The following is a 19,430-nucleotide window of genomic DNA, read 5'->3' as shown; positions in this document are numbered from 1 at the left end:
AGTTTGCTCATGGCAAATAAATTTAAAAAATGCAAATACTTCAGTATAAAGCTGTGAGATAGGGCCCAACAATCTGATTTTTTCTAATCAAAGTAGGTAGAAGCTTGATAAACTCCATAATAGGAAACAATCTGAAACATAAGTATATTGTTGACTTTAATACTGGCAAGGTTTCTAGAACTAATTGTATCAAATTATCATTGCTAGCATGATCTTTAGCAGGCCATTCTGTGTGGTCTGAGCAGTCCCTTCTCTCAGGTTCATAAGAGAAACCAATAGCCTTTGGCAGGTAGTTCTCAAAAGGTACTACATAATGCAATCGGATTGTTACCACTTGCCATTGTCTAATGGTTCTCGTGGGTACAATTGTCATGGGTAACTGTTAAAGCAACTCTACCCAACCAAGTCCCCTCCAGATGCAGTTTTGAACTGCCAAGTCCAAGCATTTCTGGCTATTATCCATGCTGTCAGGGGCTGATACTGATGTCCAAAACATCTGGGGGATACCTAGTTTGAGAAAGCTGTGTTGCAGTAGAAAAATTGCATGCAGAAATACTGACATCCAAAGCATTTGTTTTTTCAGGGAATCATAGTGATTTTATTTTTCTTAACAATTTTGCTTGTTCCAAGAGATGGCAAGCCCTCCAGAGAAAAAAATTCACAGTTGTGACTTCAAAAGATCAGAGTTAAAAATGGTATTGTCTTGATGCTTTTATTGATTCATTCTTCCCCATTCCTTTCCGCAGTCACAGATGAAGACACAGTGAAGAGGTATTTTGCCAAGTTTGAAGAGAAATTTTTCCAAACCTGTGAAAAGGAACTTGCCAAAATCAACACATTTTATTCTGGTAAGAGGTTTGACTTCAGGTATATTCTGAGGGACACGGGAGGGAAAGAGATTATTCTTTGTGTCACCTCTGCTGAAGATTTCATACTGGCAAGAGGCATTGCATATTATATGCTGATCTGTAGGCTGATTCTCTTTCTAGGCTGATTCTCTTTCTAGGTTATTCATGAACTAGAACTGGTGGTGTATCCAGGGATTTAGGGAGTGGCCATGTATCCTTAACCAGATTACATAAAGGAGGTTCATGCTTTTCTGATGAGGCTGGAAGATTGCATGCAGATCAGATAATTGGCCACCTGTGTTTGGCAGTTTAGATTACATTATAGTTCCAAATTCTCCTTCATGGATCACTGCCTTGTCATGGCGAAGGGGCTTGCGTAGCTCAATGAAGCTATGAGCTGTGTCATGCAGGGCCACCCAAGACGGACAGGTCATAGCAGAGAGCTTTGACAAAACGTGATCCACTGGAAAAGGAAATGGCAACCCGCTCCAGTATCCTTGCTATGAAAACCCCATGGACAGTACCAAAAGGCAAAAAGATACGATGCCGGAAGATGAGTCCCTCAGGTCGGAAAGTGTCCAATATGCTACTGTTTTTTAATCCTGGCTTGTTTGATCAAATCATACTTTAGCCAGGGTTCACCTAAGCCTCGGTGTAATAGGTTTAATTTGAAAGTGAGAGCTTCTCATTTCAGAGCCATGCTAAAAGGAGAATGGGGAGTATATGACTACCCAAGGATCATGCATGGAATGTTTTGCCATGGTTTAATGTTATGTCTGAAAAGTGTTGTGTTGGATCAGTGGTATGAGTTATATAGCATTAGGCTAATCTGTATAGGGTCACTAGAAAAGATTTTGTTAGTAATGGAAAATCAGTAAGATGAGATCTTCTGAGCATATATGGAATGCTTTCACCTGCCTGCCAAGCAACCACCTTTTGAATAAGACTGGATCAGTGGGTGTGACTTTCAAGTAGACTTAAGCCCATAAACTCTTTGTGCAAATTAAAGCTCTGCATTAAGCTGCCATGTTTAGAAAGCACTTCCGTTCCTGTTAAGGGGAAGGATTTATCACAGTAGGGATGCTCTTTATGGCAAACACCTTGACTGCTAGTTCCTTCTGACACCTGACCTTTTGTTTATATGGACCGTATGTGTTTGCATGGCCAGCCTTGACAGCAATCGGCACGACACTGACAGTTTGTTTGTCAGGTCAGGGCGTGTCTGGGAATGTTGTCGGCAGTAACAGCATCTGGCAAGGGTCCCAGAGGGCATTGCTTTTCTTATGTCTTAGCCGGAGAGGTTTTCCTTCTGGTAGTACAGTGAGCAGGCAACACAGCATGGTAGTGAACAGCAGACATCTAGGGGTGGGACTGTATGTCATGCTAAGCCACCCAGGAAATAAGCCATGCCATGTCTGTTGGTTCACTGTGCTATCTGTGTGGCACCTGAGAGACAATTAGGCTCAGTGGCTTGTGCTTTCCTCCTTCCCCCGGGCGGTAGCCCAGTGTTCTTCATGGGGGAATCTCTCTTGCCTTGCCTTCCGTGCCCCAAACACGTCCTTTTTATATCAGCTTCTTAAAATTAGTTGTGGAGCCTTGAAGAAGTGCCATTTGGGTTCTGTGTGCTTTTCAGCCCCTAAATTTTTTAAAAATTGGTTTTGTTGGTCTTTTGCAGGTGCGTTAGTATGTTCTTATGCTATTCAACAGGTGTATAGTCTTGCCTGGTCAATTTCCCTGTTAATTCCAGCTGTCAAAAGGAATGAAAACAGAATTGCCAGTTGTCAGTTGAACAAGTGGGGGAATGACAACAGACGATGCAGCAATGGGTGGAGACAATATGTCCCCCCTGGCAGGGGATTCTTCTCAGATTTTGGTGCTGAACTGACAATGTCTTGCACCTTTGCAAGGCTTCCCTGAGTCTCCAGCTACTTGTAAAACACCCAGTTGCAATAGTTCGCTTTTCCACCCCTTTTGGAGGGGAGGGAGGGAGGGAGAATGGGAACTGTTTAATGGAAACAATTAAGTTGGAATTACTTAAATGTTGGTACAAAGGGAACAGTATGGGTCAGGTAGAATATAGGAGGAGCTACAGGTAAAACTCTAAGGAAATAATCTACTTGAATATTAGAAATAAATGCTTTAAGAGAGTTCAGTGGAATAATACCAATTTTACAGTATCTTAAAAAAACACAAACAAGATTTCATCCTTGCTACTGTTAATTGTTATGAAGCTGCTAAACTGCATGATGCAGAGGAAAGTGCTTTCTTTACTTACTGAATTGGGTTCTGAGACAATTCAGCTGCTTTATTTCAGAGAAGAAATGTGGTACTGTTGGTTGTTAGCAGTAAGAACTGAGCCAAAGCTACAGAAAGATCAGTTTGGACACAATTAATAATGATATTCTTGGAACTGCACAGATGACTTAAATTGTGCACATGAGAAATACAGAAGAAAGCTTTTTCTTCTAGTTATGCCAGACCATGCCACTCTTATTCATGTTTCTGTAACTTCTGCGCTGGAGTGCGTCAATGGCCTGTATGTGGGTCGGTCCATAAAGAGAAGTCTGATGCTTATACCAGTGCACAGTGCCTCATGTTGCACAAATTTAACTTTTATTTCATACATGGCACAGGTTGCTTCTGAGCCCAGTTTAAGGTGCTGGTTTAAGCCGTAAAGCTTTTCAGAGCCTGGGACTGTTGTATTCGCTGCATGTGAGCCCACCTACCAATTTAGGTCTATTTAGCAAGCTTTATTGTCCATGCCATAGAGCACATTTGGGTGGTGGTGGACAAGAATTACAGTTGTATACTAATTGTCCCATATTTCAGGAACCACCTCCCAGGTAAGCTTGTATTCTGTGATAGCATCACCGTAAGATCTAGAGTTACAAAGAGGAACTGTTTCCAGGTGAACAGCCACATTAGTCTGTTTTAGCAAAAGCAAGAAAGAATCATGTGGTGCCCCTTCTGTTTCTTCATAAAGCATATAAAAGCAGTCACTTGTAGAACATAAAAGCAGGCCTAATTTCCAGGTCAAGACACTTGGTAGAAACTTACACTGAGTTCAAAGAATAGGTAGTGTCTGCTTTCCTAGTCTATGTTAAGCTTGGATTTTTGTAAGTAATGTTGTATGTTCATCAGTATTCCTAACTAAATACCTGAAGTAAACTGGAGTACATATTCATTGGAAATGTTTACTTATTTTCTTCTACAGAGAAGCTCGCAGAAGCACAGCGCAGGTTTGCTACACTACAGAATGAATTGCAGTCAACTTTGGATGCACAGAAAGAAACCAGTGGTCTTACTACGCTGCGGCAGCGTAAAAAGCCTGTCTTCCATCTCTCACATGAGGAGCGTGTTCAGCATAGGAACATCAAAGACCTAAAACTGGCCTTCAGTGAGTTCTACCTCAGCCTCATCCTACTGCAGAACTATCAGGTACCAGTCATATCATTGATTTTTTCCCCCATCCAAGCATATGCTCGTTTGTTTGTGTTCGTTCGTTCATTCATTACATTTCTATACTTCCCAAAGGTGAAACTCTCTGGACAGCTCCCAACAATTAGAGCCATAACATACAGTATAAAAGGTCAAAACTACAATATAAAGTCAAAATAAATACCAAAATAAAACCTAGCAGCAATGCAAAGATTTAAACTACAAGAGGATTTAAACAGCAGAAAGAGTAAAATTCCTGAGAAAATAAGAGCATTTTCACCAGGCACTAAGAAGAGGACAGCATAGGTATGCCTCTTCTTCCCTCTGTGGAAAGCTTGTTCTGCAACTGGGGGCCACAACAGAAGAAAAAGTCCTCTCCTTGGTAGTTGGCCACGTTACTTCCTTTGGTGGGAGCGAGGGATGCGCAAGGAATCTGTCTGGGGGTGGGAGTCCCTGGGCTTGGCTCCCCAGACTCCGGTCTGTTTTGCAGCAGCCCAGATTCCGACTTCCTGGTGGGCCCTCCCAGGATTCGCAGGACATTCACAAGGGTCGAGTCCCACATGCTGTGCAGGCCTCCTCCTCCTCCTGTGCTTGGTGCTGTCACTGTCGGCTTTACCAGGTGAGGAGGAAGGTTGGTCACCAGGAATGGCACCTGGTGCGACCACTCACAGCTCTCCTCTTCTGCGTCCTGCGGCTGCTCTTTGGGTGGCTGCACCCAATGGGGAACATGGATGCTTGCACATCAAAGGGTCCAGGAGTGTTTGTGGACATTCTCTTGGCTGGGCTCACTTTGCAGGACCAGGCCAAGCGCAAGAGGAAGCCTGTGGTTGTGGGCTGCTCACACTAGACGCATTCAAGATGCAGCTTGCCAGCCATCTGCGAGGGATGGTTTAACTTGGAGTCCTCCATTGAGCAAGGAGTTAGGCCCAATGGTCCTGTTGGCTCCTTCCAGCTCTAGTATTCCAAGATACAAGGGAGAAATTAACCTGGGAATACAGCAGTAGTCCTGATGTTGCTATGATTAAAATGAGTCTAAAATGGAAAACTGCATAGCATCTTTTGGAATGTCGGGGCAGGGGGCAAAGAGAATTGTTTGTGTGCCTTCACAAATGAAATAATGCAACACAGACATCAAAAGGCACACTGTAAAACCATTAAGTCCAAGGACTAAAATTACCTAGTTGCACCGCTTCTCCCAGGAAAAGTCCATATTTCTTCCCTATTGGAGACTTTCTGTTGTCCTTGGGAGCACAGCAGCTGTGACACCTGCAGTTACAAACCGCAGGTCTTCTCTTAGGGACGGGCTGGAATTGCTGGCAGATCAAACATAGCCAGCTGCTATGACAGGGAAAAGTTGCTATGAAGAGGGAAGCTAGCCTGTTGGGCGAGGGAGATTGTCACCCAGCATGGCATGTGGCTGGAGGGAAGACACTGAGTCAGGAGGAAATGGGACTGAGGGTCGAACAAGTTCCTCCAAAGCAGAGCGGCAGGCAGGTTTGAGCAGGCTAAGCAGGACTGCCTAGTGGTAATGTTCTATGTCCTCTGCGCCCAACAGAGTGAATGGCTGCTTCACTGGGGCTTTCCTCGCCTCCTTCTCCTTCTCCTTCTCCTTCTCCTTCTCCTTCTCCTTCTCCTTCTCCTACTCCTCAAGACACAGATACTGATATTCTAAATAAAAGCCTCATTGTGGTAATGCAGGCTACAAGCTGGGCTTCAAAGTATCAATTAAGGGTATCACAAAATCCAATAAAAAGAAACAAGCCTTTTATAATTCTGCATAATCAGATCATTAAGGAAATGGGGCTTTGGAAGGAAGTTGCTTCTAGACTCCCTTTCAAACTCTGATAGACTAACTGCTGCCTTCAAGGCAGGTCAGTTGCTTCAGAGCCATCTGCTCACAGCATGTGACCATTCTTAGTTGACCTTCTCATTTCAATTAATGTGTCATCCTGGGATCAGTTATGCCTCTTTGCCCCACAGGTCCTGATTGCCCCCCCTTCCGCCTCCATGCCTGTCTCTGGCTTAATCATCCCTGGCATTTCAGTTGTGCGTCCCTCTACCACACCCTCCTCTGAACCTAAATCTGTTTCCATATCCCTTGAAGGCTCCTTTGCAACAGCAACGCACTGACCAAATCTCTACATACCCCTTCACTCCACAAGTAGGAATAACTTCTCTGCAGCCTCCTTGTAGTCTAGGCGGATTGGGAGGATTCTGTGTCATGTGCTTGAAAGTCCTCTCACCAGGAGCACATTTAAAGCAGGGATGGACACCTTGCGGCTCTGTATGCTTCAGCTTGCAGCTCCCACTGTCCCTCACCATTGGCTGTACTGATAGGAATCGTGGGCCAACAGATCTGGAGGGCCACGCGTTGTCCATCCCAATGTCAGCTCTGAGCTCTGCCTCATGGTAAACGCCCTAATGCTTATCTGTGTCTCGGATCTGTATTCCTAGTTGAGCAGTGGCGCTCAGGTTCTTAGGTGTTCTGTGTATATGATGATACATGATCAGCTCTCCTCAGTTTTCCAGTTTGTGCAGGTGTCTTATCCTACTCAACCCAGAACCTCAATACCCAGGGCCTGGCGCTGGCCAGAAGTGCATTTGCACAGTTGAGGCTGGTGCACCAGCTGCATTCCTGGATACATCTGATCTGGTCACACAGTGACACACGCTTTAGATACATCCCGTGTGGACTACTGTAGCAGGTTCTACTACATTTCCATTGACGTAGCTTCATGCTAGGAGAAAGACAAAAACATAAACTAAGAAGTCCTTTTCCAGGTGCTGAGTGAGGAAGAGTTGAGAAACAGCAGAGAGACCAGCAATGTCTGGCTTTGAACTATGATCCGTGATGCCCCTTGGCACCAGGATGCATATGCAGCCTCCACTCAGAGTCTGTCATGTTGTGTGAACCCAGCAAAAATGGGTTATGTGAAGGTTAAACAGCCCTAAAAGAGAACATGTTACGCAAGGGTTCTTCAGCAGCCCTCATATAACTTACGTGTTTGTGTGAGACAGCAACTCGCCGGTGGGGTCTGCATATTCAAATTGGCCACTGCATATGCCCCACGTGTGTGGCCACCTCACTGCGAGTTGCATAAACCGTCATGGACCACAGTGTCCTGCCGAGAACTGCTGTGCAAATGTAACCCTAACAAGGGGGTGTGCCATGTTGGGGCGCCTTTCCCGAGGGTCTGGGGCACTTACCTGTTGGGAACAGAGGGTGATGAGGAGAATATTTGAATCCAGCTGGTGGAAGCCGGGGTTGCGCTGTGTCCGGAAGGCCAAAGGTTCCCTGCAACTCAAAAGATCACTCCCAACTTGCTCCAAGCCATCCTTTACTATAGGAGAGCCTGTGCTCCCTTCCCAACCTAGCCTTTCGTTCCCTTTTTAAATGTTTCAGATGAATCTGCTGTGTGCTGAGCTGCTGTTCTCTGAAATTGTGTTGCTGAAGTGGAAAAATTCTTACACGAATTCAAGCACACGTGATGTAGTAATATTAGACCTGACAATAGCTTCAGCTTCCTGAGGTGCCTAAAAAGCTGTAATTACTCCCACAGCAAGCAAAATTATTCAACATGGAAAAATTGATGGCCAAAATCATGATGTTGTTTCTTTTTCCATTTCTGCCTTATAAAATAAGGCACCACTGCCTCAAGGGAGGGAAATGCTGGGTTACTTCAAGAGAAAGTAATTAAAGTTTTTCATTGGCAGTAATATAGATAATTAATGCATCAGCTTCCTGTTCCCATCTCCCTGTCCTTTTCCTTCCCTTCCATACTACTGAGCTCCAGTATTAAATCACTCCAGGCATAATTAAATTGAAAATAATTTCAGCAGAGCTCTTGTAACCTCTCCCATAGGCACAGTATTCTGCTATTCTTTGTTTTCTTTCAAATTTGGCTTTCCATTTGTGTGGTTAAGCAAAATAACTTCCTGAATATGTTTGTTACAGATCTTTGTGTATATGGTTTTAAAGGAATGTTTGAAGCAAATCATCCCCTTTTGTACATCACCAAATTCTCTTACATGTATAGTAAAAGCAATATAGCATAAAACCAATCTAGTGCAGACTTTGCCCACCACCAGTTTGTTAATTTTAACCCACATGCTGCAAGAAAACGAGTTGATGAATAAGTAAAGATATACACAGACATTGTACTCAATCTTGGCTTTGCTTTTTCTCATAAGCCCAATCAGAGTATTATGAATTTCCTCAGACTTGAAAATTAATATTTAAAATAATCCTTGAGGGTTGTAATAAAATAAAAAACAGCAGTTTTATGTTTAGTGATGTACTTAACAGCATTACTGGTTACAAAGATATGTCACCTTATGTTTCAGTGTATGATCTCTGGTGCCTCTAACCTGAAAGCATTTTCCAAATAAATGAACCCTAACTAGAGGGTCGCAAAGTCTTGGCAGAGCATAGCAAAGGAGCAAAAGCTACAGCCAGCTTCTGGGTTTTTGAAACACCCTTGTCCTGCAGGACTGCTTTTCCTAGTGGTTTTTCAGCTTTGACCAGGTTAGCATATGTGGGAGAGGTTAATAAGCCATGGCAGTTGATTATAGCACCTATGCATGCTACCCAGTTCCCTGCTTACTGTTGTCCTTGTGTGCAGCCCCAAGACAGATGGGTGGCAGGAGTGGTTACCCATGCCTTGCTTCAGGGGTGCTGGACAGTTTGTCAACCACCCAAAGTTAGGTTTCACACATAATGGCAAGCTGCACCCAGTGAAAGTAATTAGGAACTTGACCTGGCATGTGTGGAGGTGGGTAAGAAGCCATAGTGTTATGCCAGTGTCTCTCCCATAATAGCATTTCACTCTACCTGTTTTGGAGTATGAACTGAAGATGTTTACAATGCATGCCAAAAAGGGTAGTACTTTTGACACAGGTGTTCTGGAAGAGCTATATGATGAAAAATCATCAGCTTAGTAGGAACATACCCTTGATTGTAAATGCTAGTTTTCCTTCCTGCCTGCCATGTACAGTTCCTCAACTCTTAGTGAATGCAGCCACCCCTTGCATATGTGGAATGATGTGTAAAGGCTTCAGGAGGAAAGGGTGCTACTTGCAAGCAAGCTTCAGCCTTGGTTACTCTTGTGGAAAAACATTATGTGCAGGAAGTTGCGTCTGAGCTCCTCCTTGAAGATCACAACTCATGGGGAAAAGCATTTTTCCTGCCCAGAGAGCTTTGGCTATGGGTGGTATAGAAATGATAATACTAATAATATGAATTAATCATTCCTAATCTCTTTTTAGTTTGCCATATTGCCTGGAAAAATCCAATAAAGGATTTTTATTGCTTTCTAATAATTATAGTTAATGGTTACATTACTGTTCTTTTCCTTAAAAGATTCTGGTTGATACTTGAGCATTTGGATGAGTTTAATAAATATTTACAAAGCCATCCTGAAAATATTTTGAAGCTCCTTGGTTCCCAGAAGGATCATGAACCTTGCCACATGCATCATGTCTGATGAAAGTGAATGTCGTAAAAAGACCAAAAGAAAGTGATGCCGTGGTGGCTTCTCTCCCTTTATTTTTAGAATCTAAACTTCACAGGATTCCGTAAGATCCTGAAGAAACATGACAAGATCCTGGAGACGCCCCGAGGTGCAGATTGGAGAGTGGCGCATGTGGAAGTGGCGCCATTCTATACGTGCAAGAAGATCAACCAGCTCATCTCTGAAACAGAGGTAGCGCATGTTAGCCTTCGCACATGGTCTGTCCTCCAGTCTTGACTTGTTGAATGCTTCTGTGTTCTTGAAATGCTGTTTGCCAACTTCTGGCAGCATGCTATTTCTCACTACGATGTATTTGAACAGGCCACTGAATTTCTGGCACTTTTTCACGTGTCTAAGGCTTGACTGCAGTTTCTGTGTTATGGTACTGTTGTAGTAGTTAATATCAGTCGGCTTCAATCAATAGATTTTTCTGTTTTGGTTCTTTAGACAGTGGTGACTAACGAATTGGAAGATGGAGACCGACAGAAAGCCATGAAGCGATTACGTGTCCCACCATTGGGAGCAGCACAGGTGATGGAAGAAATTAGAAGCGCTAACATGTTTTTTATCCCCTAGATATGATAGTGCAGAATTAACACTTGCCGTTGAAAGAGCTGGCATGGACAAAGTCTGATGTCTTTCCTTTCACATTTAAATGTGACTTTAACTACAAAGGACTTGTAAGTGACAGTGTCACGTGTAATGACAAAACAGTGTTGGATCAAGAAAAGGTTGCTTGTGTGTTTAAAACAAAGGACTTCCATCTGCCTCTACAATAGTCTCCAATTCCCAGGAGTTATTTTATTATGTTGCTTATGCCTGTTTGAGCTTGCAGAAGAGTTTGTAGCCCCCCTCCCATCCAGTATAATGAGTAAGAGATGCTTTTACGGAGCTGTCACCTCATTCAATACTTCCCAAGGTGTTGGTAACATGTTCCCTAAGGCCTCATTTCAGTATGTGGTATCCTTGGTCAGCTGCCAGCCCCTGTAAAGGCTGATGGAGCATGCCATCTCAGTGTGCCCACGGCTCCATGCCCCCCCCCGCATTGCTGCTGATACCACTGCCACTCTGGCATCCTGGTGCTGTGGCTGCCGGTTCTGGCAGTCACGCAACTTTACTCGCTGTGTCCATCTAAGTGGACGTACTTTGTGGTGTCACCAGCATTGTAGCTGTGTGCAGCGTGAGTGGCCACTTGGCGTTCGACAGCCAGTGCCTTTTATCCCCCCCAAGGCTGGCCATTGCCTGGAGGAACATAAAGCGTGGTAGGATTGGCTCAGTGCTCGCTTCACTGTAGCTCTGGCGCTGGGTAGGCCTTCTGTGGAAGAGCAGGGCAGCTGGTGTCTGCAGCAGTTCCAGAGGGTGTGTGGTGGGGGCTGGGAGTTGGGTTTCAGTACCACTGTATCTGTGGGCCTGCTCAAGTCTTGCCCATTCAGTCCCTTCTGCCAGTGTTACTGAGGCCAGCAGCTCTTCCCACATCATGTCGCTGTACCATTTCACACAGGAGATCCAGTGTGGGACTTCTCCCAGTCTATTTGTTTTCTCTCAAAAGCAGCATGGTGGCCTGGAGGAGATGCTTCCCCGCTGCCATTTGTCCCACTCAAAAGAAAACAACTACCTGGCTAAACAGGATTTCAGGGGAATTTACACCAGGGGAAACTTACAGAGGGGAAAAAGCATCAAACATTGCCATTTCACTGGGGCAGGCAGATAACTTCTAAGTGATGATAAGCATTGGAGATTCAGTCACAGATTTCACACACGTATAGGAGTAAGCAACCCAAACGAACACCTGACAGGTAGGAAAGAAAGGGCTCCGCTCTGCTCTGCACCAATTAGCTGGTGTGGAAGTGCCCATAGCATCTGTTATGTTTCTGAGCCAGGGGAGCATTTAAACAAATTAAAATGTGTTGCTGGCTCTTCTGCTTTTGCTCAGTTGAAAACACGGACTCCATTAAAAACAGTAAAACCAAGTAGAAAAGGAAAGCAGAGTTCTAAAGAATGTTCCTGCATATTTTTTTGAGAGAGCTTTTGTTTGTGAAAAAGAACGGTCTTTTGTGAAGTTGAACACGCAGTAGTTAGCTTTAACTGACAGAAGATTTTTTTAACAAGCTGTTTTCTGTTCTCTCTGCAGCCTGCACCAGCATGGACTACTTTCAGGGTTGGGTTGTTCTGTGGAATATTCATTGTGCTGAATGTTACCCTCATACTTTCAGGTCAGTCTCTTAACTATAATGCTACCATTGCAAGCTGAGTCTAGGGAAAAAATTGGAATGACCTGTTAATGTGCTGATCGCATTCATTGTGGTGGTCATTTTTTATGTGACAAAGCTACTGTTATAAAGCCAGTAATTGATAGGGGCTTGATAGACAACCAGGTTAGTTCAAGAACTGGAGGATTAAAGTCACAGTTCTATTTTAAAAGGTTTGTATTTTTCAGTCCAACCAAATTGAAACCTAATAGTAGTGGCAGTAATCAGTTCTACCCGTTTTAGCATATAGGCTGGAAGCTGGCTGAGGTTCCTGAAATAGTTTATTTATGGGTTTATTTACTATTGTTAATGGCATCTTTCTAATTTATGAAGCTTTTTCAAATTTTGTGGGTTGCTTTTGGAACTTCCATTTTACTTACAATATTTACATGTAAAGAATATGTAAATAACTGACTCCACAATAAAACTTTCAGAAATGTAGGAAAAGCCATCTTTAGCTTCTGGCAAAACTTTCAGTAATTGAAAAATTCTCTTAGGATGTCTAGAATTACTACAACCCATATCTGGTTTGTACGCATCTGGCTTGGCTGGGGCTGGGTATAGTAAACACTGTGATAAAATTGAGGTCTGCTGGGTCAGTATAATTTGATTTTCTTTCCTTAATTCATAGCAAATTACTTGTCTTATAATACCTCATGCCAGTAAGTGATGTTAAAATATCCCTGATATTGCACATATTTCATGGAAATTGGGCTTTTGTTTTGCATAATTTTATAAGCAGAATTTGTAATGTCTAGGAATAACTCTAAATAATTTGCATAAAGTTGCTAATGCAAGACATAGTGGTTTCTTAAAGTATATAGCAGCTTTAGTGACTTTAAAGAATTACTAATCAATATGCATCTTATAGTGAGGGAAGTTTAGTGTATTCTGTTTAAACAAATATATTTAATTCAATTAAATTACTAGAATACCCCATCTCCTGTAGGTCCCCTTTATATTCTTTAATCAACATTTTTTATTTCCACTTTATATGCTCATGAATGGCCTTTGACATTTTCTTCATTTAGTTTTTCTTACCATGTAGTTTGCATATTTTTGAGCCCTGGTTGTTCTTTGAACCATTTGTATTCGTTTGATATTTAAAAAATGTATGTGTTCAAAAAGAGTAGGGAACTGTAGTGCAAATGAGTTCGCATCTGCACAATCTCCTCAAATACTGAGTAATTTTGTCTTTCCCTTTGACGTGCCCCAACATTTACCAAGCATACGTGAGCATAATTGAAGTACCCACATGACATTTTCTCATTCAGGCACTTCCCTGAATCCCCCCTCCCATTTTAAGATTGTCCACTTGGTAGTTTATTGGGCAGCATTCTCTTAGAACTATTCCAACCGCAGTATCTCCATCACTCTATCCTGGGATTACAGCCTTGATTCTTTCCATTCCGCATAGTTGCTGTTACATCCATTATGTTTTCACTTAGCACCAACCACTCCTCCCTTATAGCAAATGAAAGGTGCCAAAGCCCGCAGAAACCAGGTATGGATAAATAAATTGTATGCATGCAGGTGTGAACCAGCCTGTAGCGGGGTTTCTGGACTTTTATGGACAAATTCCAGCCATTTTGTAACTGTGCCCAGAGTGCCTTAGTGTAAGAGATGTTGAAGTGTTCCCAGTTCTTTTGTACTTGCTACTTTATAATCACCACCACACTTATTATGTTCATACTGAACTTTCTGAATCTTTTCATCCTTTCTATGTCTGGGATAATGCTCATTTCTCTTGTAATAATTTATAATTTATGGTGCTTGGAATTGTAGATCTCAAAACTGAGAAGTGAAGAATCCACTTTTTAAAACTGAGAAGTGAAGAATAGAAAGTGTGTTTGCAGAGGCTCAGGAAAAAGAAACCAAGTCTACAAAATAGACTAGTGGAAGGAATACCTGTGCTAGGCATGGGCCTCTGAGAAGTTCCTGAAAACAAAGCAAGGAAATGTAGGAGTTCTGGATCATTCAATTTTATTGAATAACAGAGTTTAGAGGAATCTGAGCTATAAAAAAGTTAAACACTTGAGAGAATGGACAAGATTTTCATCTTATTTCAGACTCTTTTTTTCTGATACCCACTTATAGCATAACTCTGTGTTTGTTTTACTAATAAATAAGACACACTTAGTTCAGTGAAGCTTGACTCTCCATTACGTTTGTATGGGATTGTAGTGTAAATAATTTAACGGTTTAGCATAATCTAAAATAAATAATTAAATAATCATGGTACTATTTATGTAGAAGTTTGAGAAGCAGGCACTATTAAATTGGCTGTATTAAAAATAATTCCAACAATTCTCATAAGATGAGATAATAAGAAAAGGGAGAGCAACAGAAAGGAAAAGAGAAAAGAAAGCAAAGATTAGAGGCTGAAAAAGCAAGAAAGAGAATCTTTTCTAACACTGTTAAAGAGTTACTTAGGAGGGAAAGCAAAGACTGGGTTCATACAACATGGCTATCCATCATAGTTTGCTACCCACAGTGAGCTGTTGTGTCACATGAACCTAAACCAAACCTTGCAGTGTGTCTTGTTTGAAGGCAACCAGCTTCCTTGACAACCCATGGTTTGTTCTAGTGTTGTTACAGGTCATTAAGTCATTCAAACTCACACAGCCAACCCCATCATGGATACCAGGAATCAGCTACCGACCCACTTGGTGAGAGCAGGGAACCCCCCCCCCCTTGTCGCCTTGCCATGTGGCTGATGCCACCTACCCGAAAAGAACCCAGGCAGCGCTTTTAGCCTGGCACTGGCTGCCCATCCTCCCTGTGACTTTGTTTCTCCTTCAGGTCAGGAAAGCCAGCCATGAAGCTGGCTTTTGCAGTTCCCATCTTGGCAGCTAAGGACAGTCCTTTCAGAGTGTCCCGGTGGCACTTTGGAGAAGCTGCCCATGGTTGCCAAGCATTTTAAAATTTTCTTTCTCTCTGAATTATTGCAAATATTTGCAGATAAATAGCCTGTGTTGGGCAAATGGGGAAATCTCTCACTGCCCCCTGTACTTGTATTTGGCAGCTGTCAAAAGGCAATCTGTCAAATGTGTCCAGAGGTGTTTCCTTACCTTGCAAAAACAAGGTAGCACATTGTTCATCCCCTTTGCATCAAGATGCTTAGGGTTTTGGGGGAGGTTCATGTCCCAAGATTGCACTCATTTTGCACTTGTTCTCAGATTCTACCATTTCAGGAACAGGCAAAAGGGTGCGCCACTCCATTTACTGGAATGTTTTACCATTGAGAGCTCTGTAGTTCAGGTGGGAGTTAGAAATGGTTAGAGATAATTGGCAGAGAAGTATATTGGTTGTAGTGACTGGCCAGCTGCTTTTCACAATTTTATCCTTGCTGATGGGTAACAACACCCCCCCCCCACCCTCCGGTGAGGGACACTGCAATGCCAGACTGAGGACCAAGGGAGAAGGAGGGGAAGAACAAGTCACAGCAAGAACAGTCATCTGTCAGGTGCATTGTGGCTTCTGCAGACAATCCACTTTACATAGTTTATTCATCATCGTGTACACGAGTTCCAGGGAAAAGAGACAACAAGAGCAGGAGGTCAGAAGAATGAAATCAGAGAATAGCCAGAGGCTTAGACAAGAATAGAGTATTGGCAAAGTGAAAGGCAAAGGGAGAGAGAAGGCAAGAGGGAGAAGACGGTTAAGGAAACAGTCATTTAAAACAGATTCATTAATCACGCAGTCTGGTCTGGTTGACTGTCATCCTCTGAACTCAAACATTTATGGGCAGTCCTTGCCGGCCGGAGGAACACAGAGGCAAAGGTGGCTTCTGCTCTCCTGCCCTGCAAAGCATTTCAGCAGCCAGTTTCAGCCTTCTGAGTGTGGTGCTGAGAAGGGAAGGTGGCTGAAGTCGCACTGTGTATCATGGCAGTGCTTATCACCTGGAGTCGCAGTGAGGGAAAGTTACTCCGAGCTGGATGTCCCTGCTCTGACCTCAGAGCCAGTTCCCAAGGCTAGAGCTGGGGCTCTGAAAAATCCTGTAGACATCGAGCTACTGTCTGGTCACCCCAGGATTTGCATAGTCAGTGAGTTGAAATAGACCAGTGGGAAAATGCATTAAAAAGTACACACGATCAGGAAAGTACACAAAAAGATCTATGTGCAGTTTCTCTCTCAAATGCATCCTCTCAGGTTCATAGGTAAGGACAAGGGGCCTGCCACTCCGTGCTTGGTAGCCACCATGTGTATTTTACATACACTTGTGGTTTTTTGAACAACTTGTAAAGTGTGGTCAGATATGCCTCTTGTATACATGCCTAAATGTTTGAGTGTGCAGGTTTGAGGCACGTGTTGCTTGGGAGCATCTGGTTCAAGCCTGTGCCTTCTTCAACCCATTTTGTACTGCTAGTCAGCTGCAGCCATTGGGGTACTTGTGAAGCAGCTCAGTGACCACTGACGTGCTATGGTTTTTAAGAACAATTTTGCAGTAGAATAACTCTGCAGTTGTCACTTATATGTTGTGTGGATGCACAAGATTTTCCTCTCACTTCGCTGCTGTTATTGGCGCATTGCTTTTTATCAGCAATCAATTGCTAATATTCTCACTGGACGATGTTATTTTCTGCCAGCTAGGCCCTTATTTTTTGTGAGTAGTTGTGAATGTGTTTCTGCAACCACTGTGGTGTTCATCAGCAATGCTTGTGATAGCAGTGATGAGTAACCCAAATGCCGTAAAGCTGAAAGTGAGGCTTATGTGAGTGGATCTTGCATTCATTCTGCATATCAGGGGCAGGGGAGGTATGGCCCATCACTGACCTTGGTATAAGTTTTCTCGCCACAGTTGACTGTCCTCTGCCCGGGCTCTGCTTATGTTGAATCAGTCTTGCATGAACCTAGCTTCTGAAACTCAAGAGGAATATCTGGTGGCAAGACTGCTTGGGAATCCTCATGCTCAATACAGATTATAGTCTCTCAACCAAAATCTACCAGTTTGAGCAGATCGGTTTTCAATTCCTCCACAGCTTTCAGTCTTTTACATACTTTTAACAGCTTGCTTATTTCATATCTTCCCCCCCCCCTTTTTATATGCTTCACCCCTTCTTTCCTTGTATCACAAATATGAATGCGGTATCTCCAGATTTTACAGTGAGAGAGTTGCGTAAGCTGTGCAACAGGCTGGCATTAAATTTGTGTGGGTGTTTCCATTTAATATAATCTATCCCTTAACCTGCATTTCCCAGGCTCAGAATTTTGGACACTAAGCCACTCAAAATTAGGGCAGTGGGTGCTGGGCTCATATTCAAGGTTTTTCTGAGATTTTGTGTTTTGCACGCTGGAGTATGCCCCCTATTCTGAACGAGCAGGAATTGGAGCGTTTCCAACAAATGGTCCGTTGTGCATAACTTTGATCTCTCTCTCCTTCCTGACAGGTGTGTTTAATATGCGAGGATTGAACGTGTGGCCACTCATCAGGATCTATCGTGGTGGCTTTCTCCTGATAGAATTCCTCTTTCTCCTTGGCATTAACACGTACGGCTGGAGGCAAGCTGGAGTGAATCATGTCCTCATCTTTGAACTCAACCCACGCAGTAATTTGTCCCATCAGCATCTCTTTGAGGTAAGTACCACAATTCAGGACAAGGCTGAAAGTTCCTGCTTGGTGCCATAAAGCATCCAGTTTCCTTAGGTGTCTGTAGCCTAGGGAAGGGTGTTGCTGAAGGGTGGGTGGCTTTGGCCAGGTCTGCCTTCTCCGGACAGTGGAATTTTCAGTTGGAATTCTTATTGTGAATGTCAACCACCAGTGGCATTTCACAGGCTTCTTTTAAAATTCCCACTGGTTTCAAGATGGTACCCACAAGGCAAAGGGCTACTGTTTGAGAAACGTAAGCACAGTGTTCTTAGTTCTGGTGTTCTTTGGTTCCCAGGCTCTCTGACAAAGCCCAAATAATATTGCAGTATTTAATATAGCATTGTTAGTTTCAGCTTGCATGTGTTCCCTTATTTTCCCAACTGGCAAAAATGGAGATACACCTGGGCATCTTAAGGTACAACTGCTTGCTTCATTCTAACATAATATCTATTGGAATTGCAATTTGGAAAAAAAAACCACTTTCATTTTATACAAAATGGTATAATTTATGTGCTTTCTAAGCTATACAAAATGCACTTCATGTATTTAAATTAGCCGGTAGCTTAAGGTTTGCTAGGGTAATTTTCATGTATAAAAACACGTTTTCTCACCAATAAAGAATATTCTTCTATGGCTTAAGAATATTTGCAAATCTGACATCTGGAGTACAAAACAGTGGAGATGCTGGCATCCTGTGTTTTAACTGATTGCTCGCTGCTCTCTGCTTTGTTAGATTGCTGGATTCCTTGGGACGCTGTGGTGCCTGAGTCTGCTGGCGTGTATCTATGGCCGAAGCACCGGTGTTCCTATGCAGGCAAACCCACTCATCCTGTATGGATTTATGTTGCTATTTCTCATCAACCCTACAAAAACCTTATACTACAAATCTCGTTTTTGGCTGCTCAAACTCTTGGTAAGTTGGGACTTACTCAGAACTGATGAACAACTGCACTGTCTTTTAGGGGGGAAAGGACTGCAGTCAGTAAAGAGTATTTGTCATGTAGGTTATGGTGAGCTACTTGCCCTGTTTATCAACAGGCAACTTGCAGGAAATACTGGCTGAACATGTTAATGGTGCATCTATGTTAACGAGCAAGATTTATGTTGACAGGATGCACTTGAAATATTAGTCGTGGGGACTGGCAACATAAATGTTCACTATTTCATTAAGCTCGTTTAGAATATGACAGTTCTGTCATTATGGGCATAAGCATAATTCTAGCACCAGCCAATTGATGCTGATGCTTCATATTAAAATTATTTTCCATGCATGATGAATACTTCTGTTTTCCCTATAAATTCTTCAGTGAAAAATGAATATTTTAACACTCTCATAATAGTTTGAGCATGAGTTCCTGCTTTTATAGACCTATATACCCTTGGCCGTTAAGGAATTGCACTGAATGCAATCTTTTTGGGGTCTCAAAAATGTAACCATTCCGGTCTGGTTTTGCAGGTGATGTCTGAAGCAATAGGATTGTATGCTAGCAGCATAACAGCATTTGGGCACCATTAACTCCTCTTGGCTTATGTGTGCGTGTTGCATGTATTCTGCAGCCACTGGCCCCTTAAAGCAGAAGTTAGTTGCCTCAGCTGCCACGGGTGTATTTTCTGGAGAGCCCTTTATACCCTGAACTTTGTCCCATTCTCTAGGCAAGGGTAGTCAACCTGCCTGCCTAAACCTTGTGTGGTGCCTGACATCTCTTGGGTGTGAGGAACAAGAAAGTTGCTTCTGACTCTCTGAGCTAGGAAAGTTTTAGAATCAGTGGATCAGAGATGAGTATCTTGTGGCACT

General features: G+C 43.0%; 1 protein-coding gene across 1 annotated transcript in view; it reads left to right on the top strand.

Moving 5' to 3' along the window:
• The window catches only part of XPR1 (xenotropic and polytropic retrovirus receptor 1), a 91,141-nt gene that overhangs the window by 40,125 nt on the left and 31,586 nt on the right, over positions 1-19,430 (top strand). The window contains exons 3-9 of the mRNA XM_044439293.1: positions 747-848; positions 4,063-4,286; positions 9,839-9,988; positions 10,244-10,327; positions 11,928-12,009; positions 17,436-17,623; positions 18,369-18,548. Of these exons, the coding sequence (XP_044295228.1) occupies positions 747-848; positions 4,063-4,286; positions 9,839-9,988; positions 10,244-10,327; positions 11,928-12,009; positions 17,436-17,623; positions 18,369-18,548 (1,010 nt within the window). The remainder of the gene's footprint in view (positions 1-746; positions 849-4,062; positions 4,287-9,838; positions 9,989-10,243; positions 10,328-11,927; positions 12,010-17,435; positions 17,624-18,368; positions 18,549-19,430) is intronic.

Source organism: Varanus komodoensis, unplaced genomic scaffold (genome assembly GCF_004798865.1).
Source record: "Varanus komodoensis strain SLA01 unplaced genomic scaffold, ASM479886v1 scaffold34_1, whole genome shotgun sequence".
In the NCBI taxonomy this organism is placed as follows: domain Eukaryota; kingdom Metazoa; phylum Chordata; class Lepidosauria; order Squamata; family Varanidae; genus Varanus; species Varanus komodoensis.
This window is presented reverse-complemented; position numbering and strand designations above follow the sequence as displayed.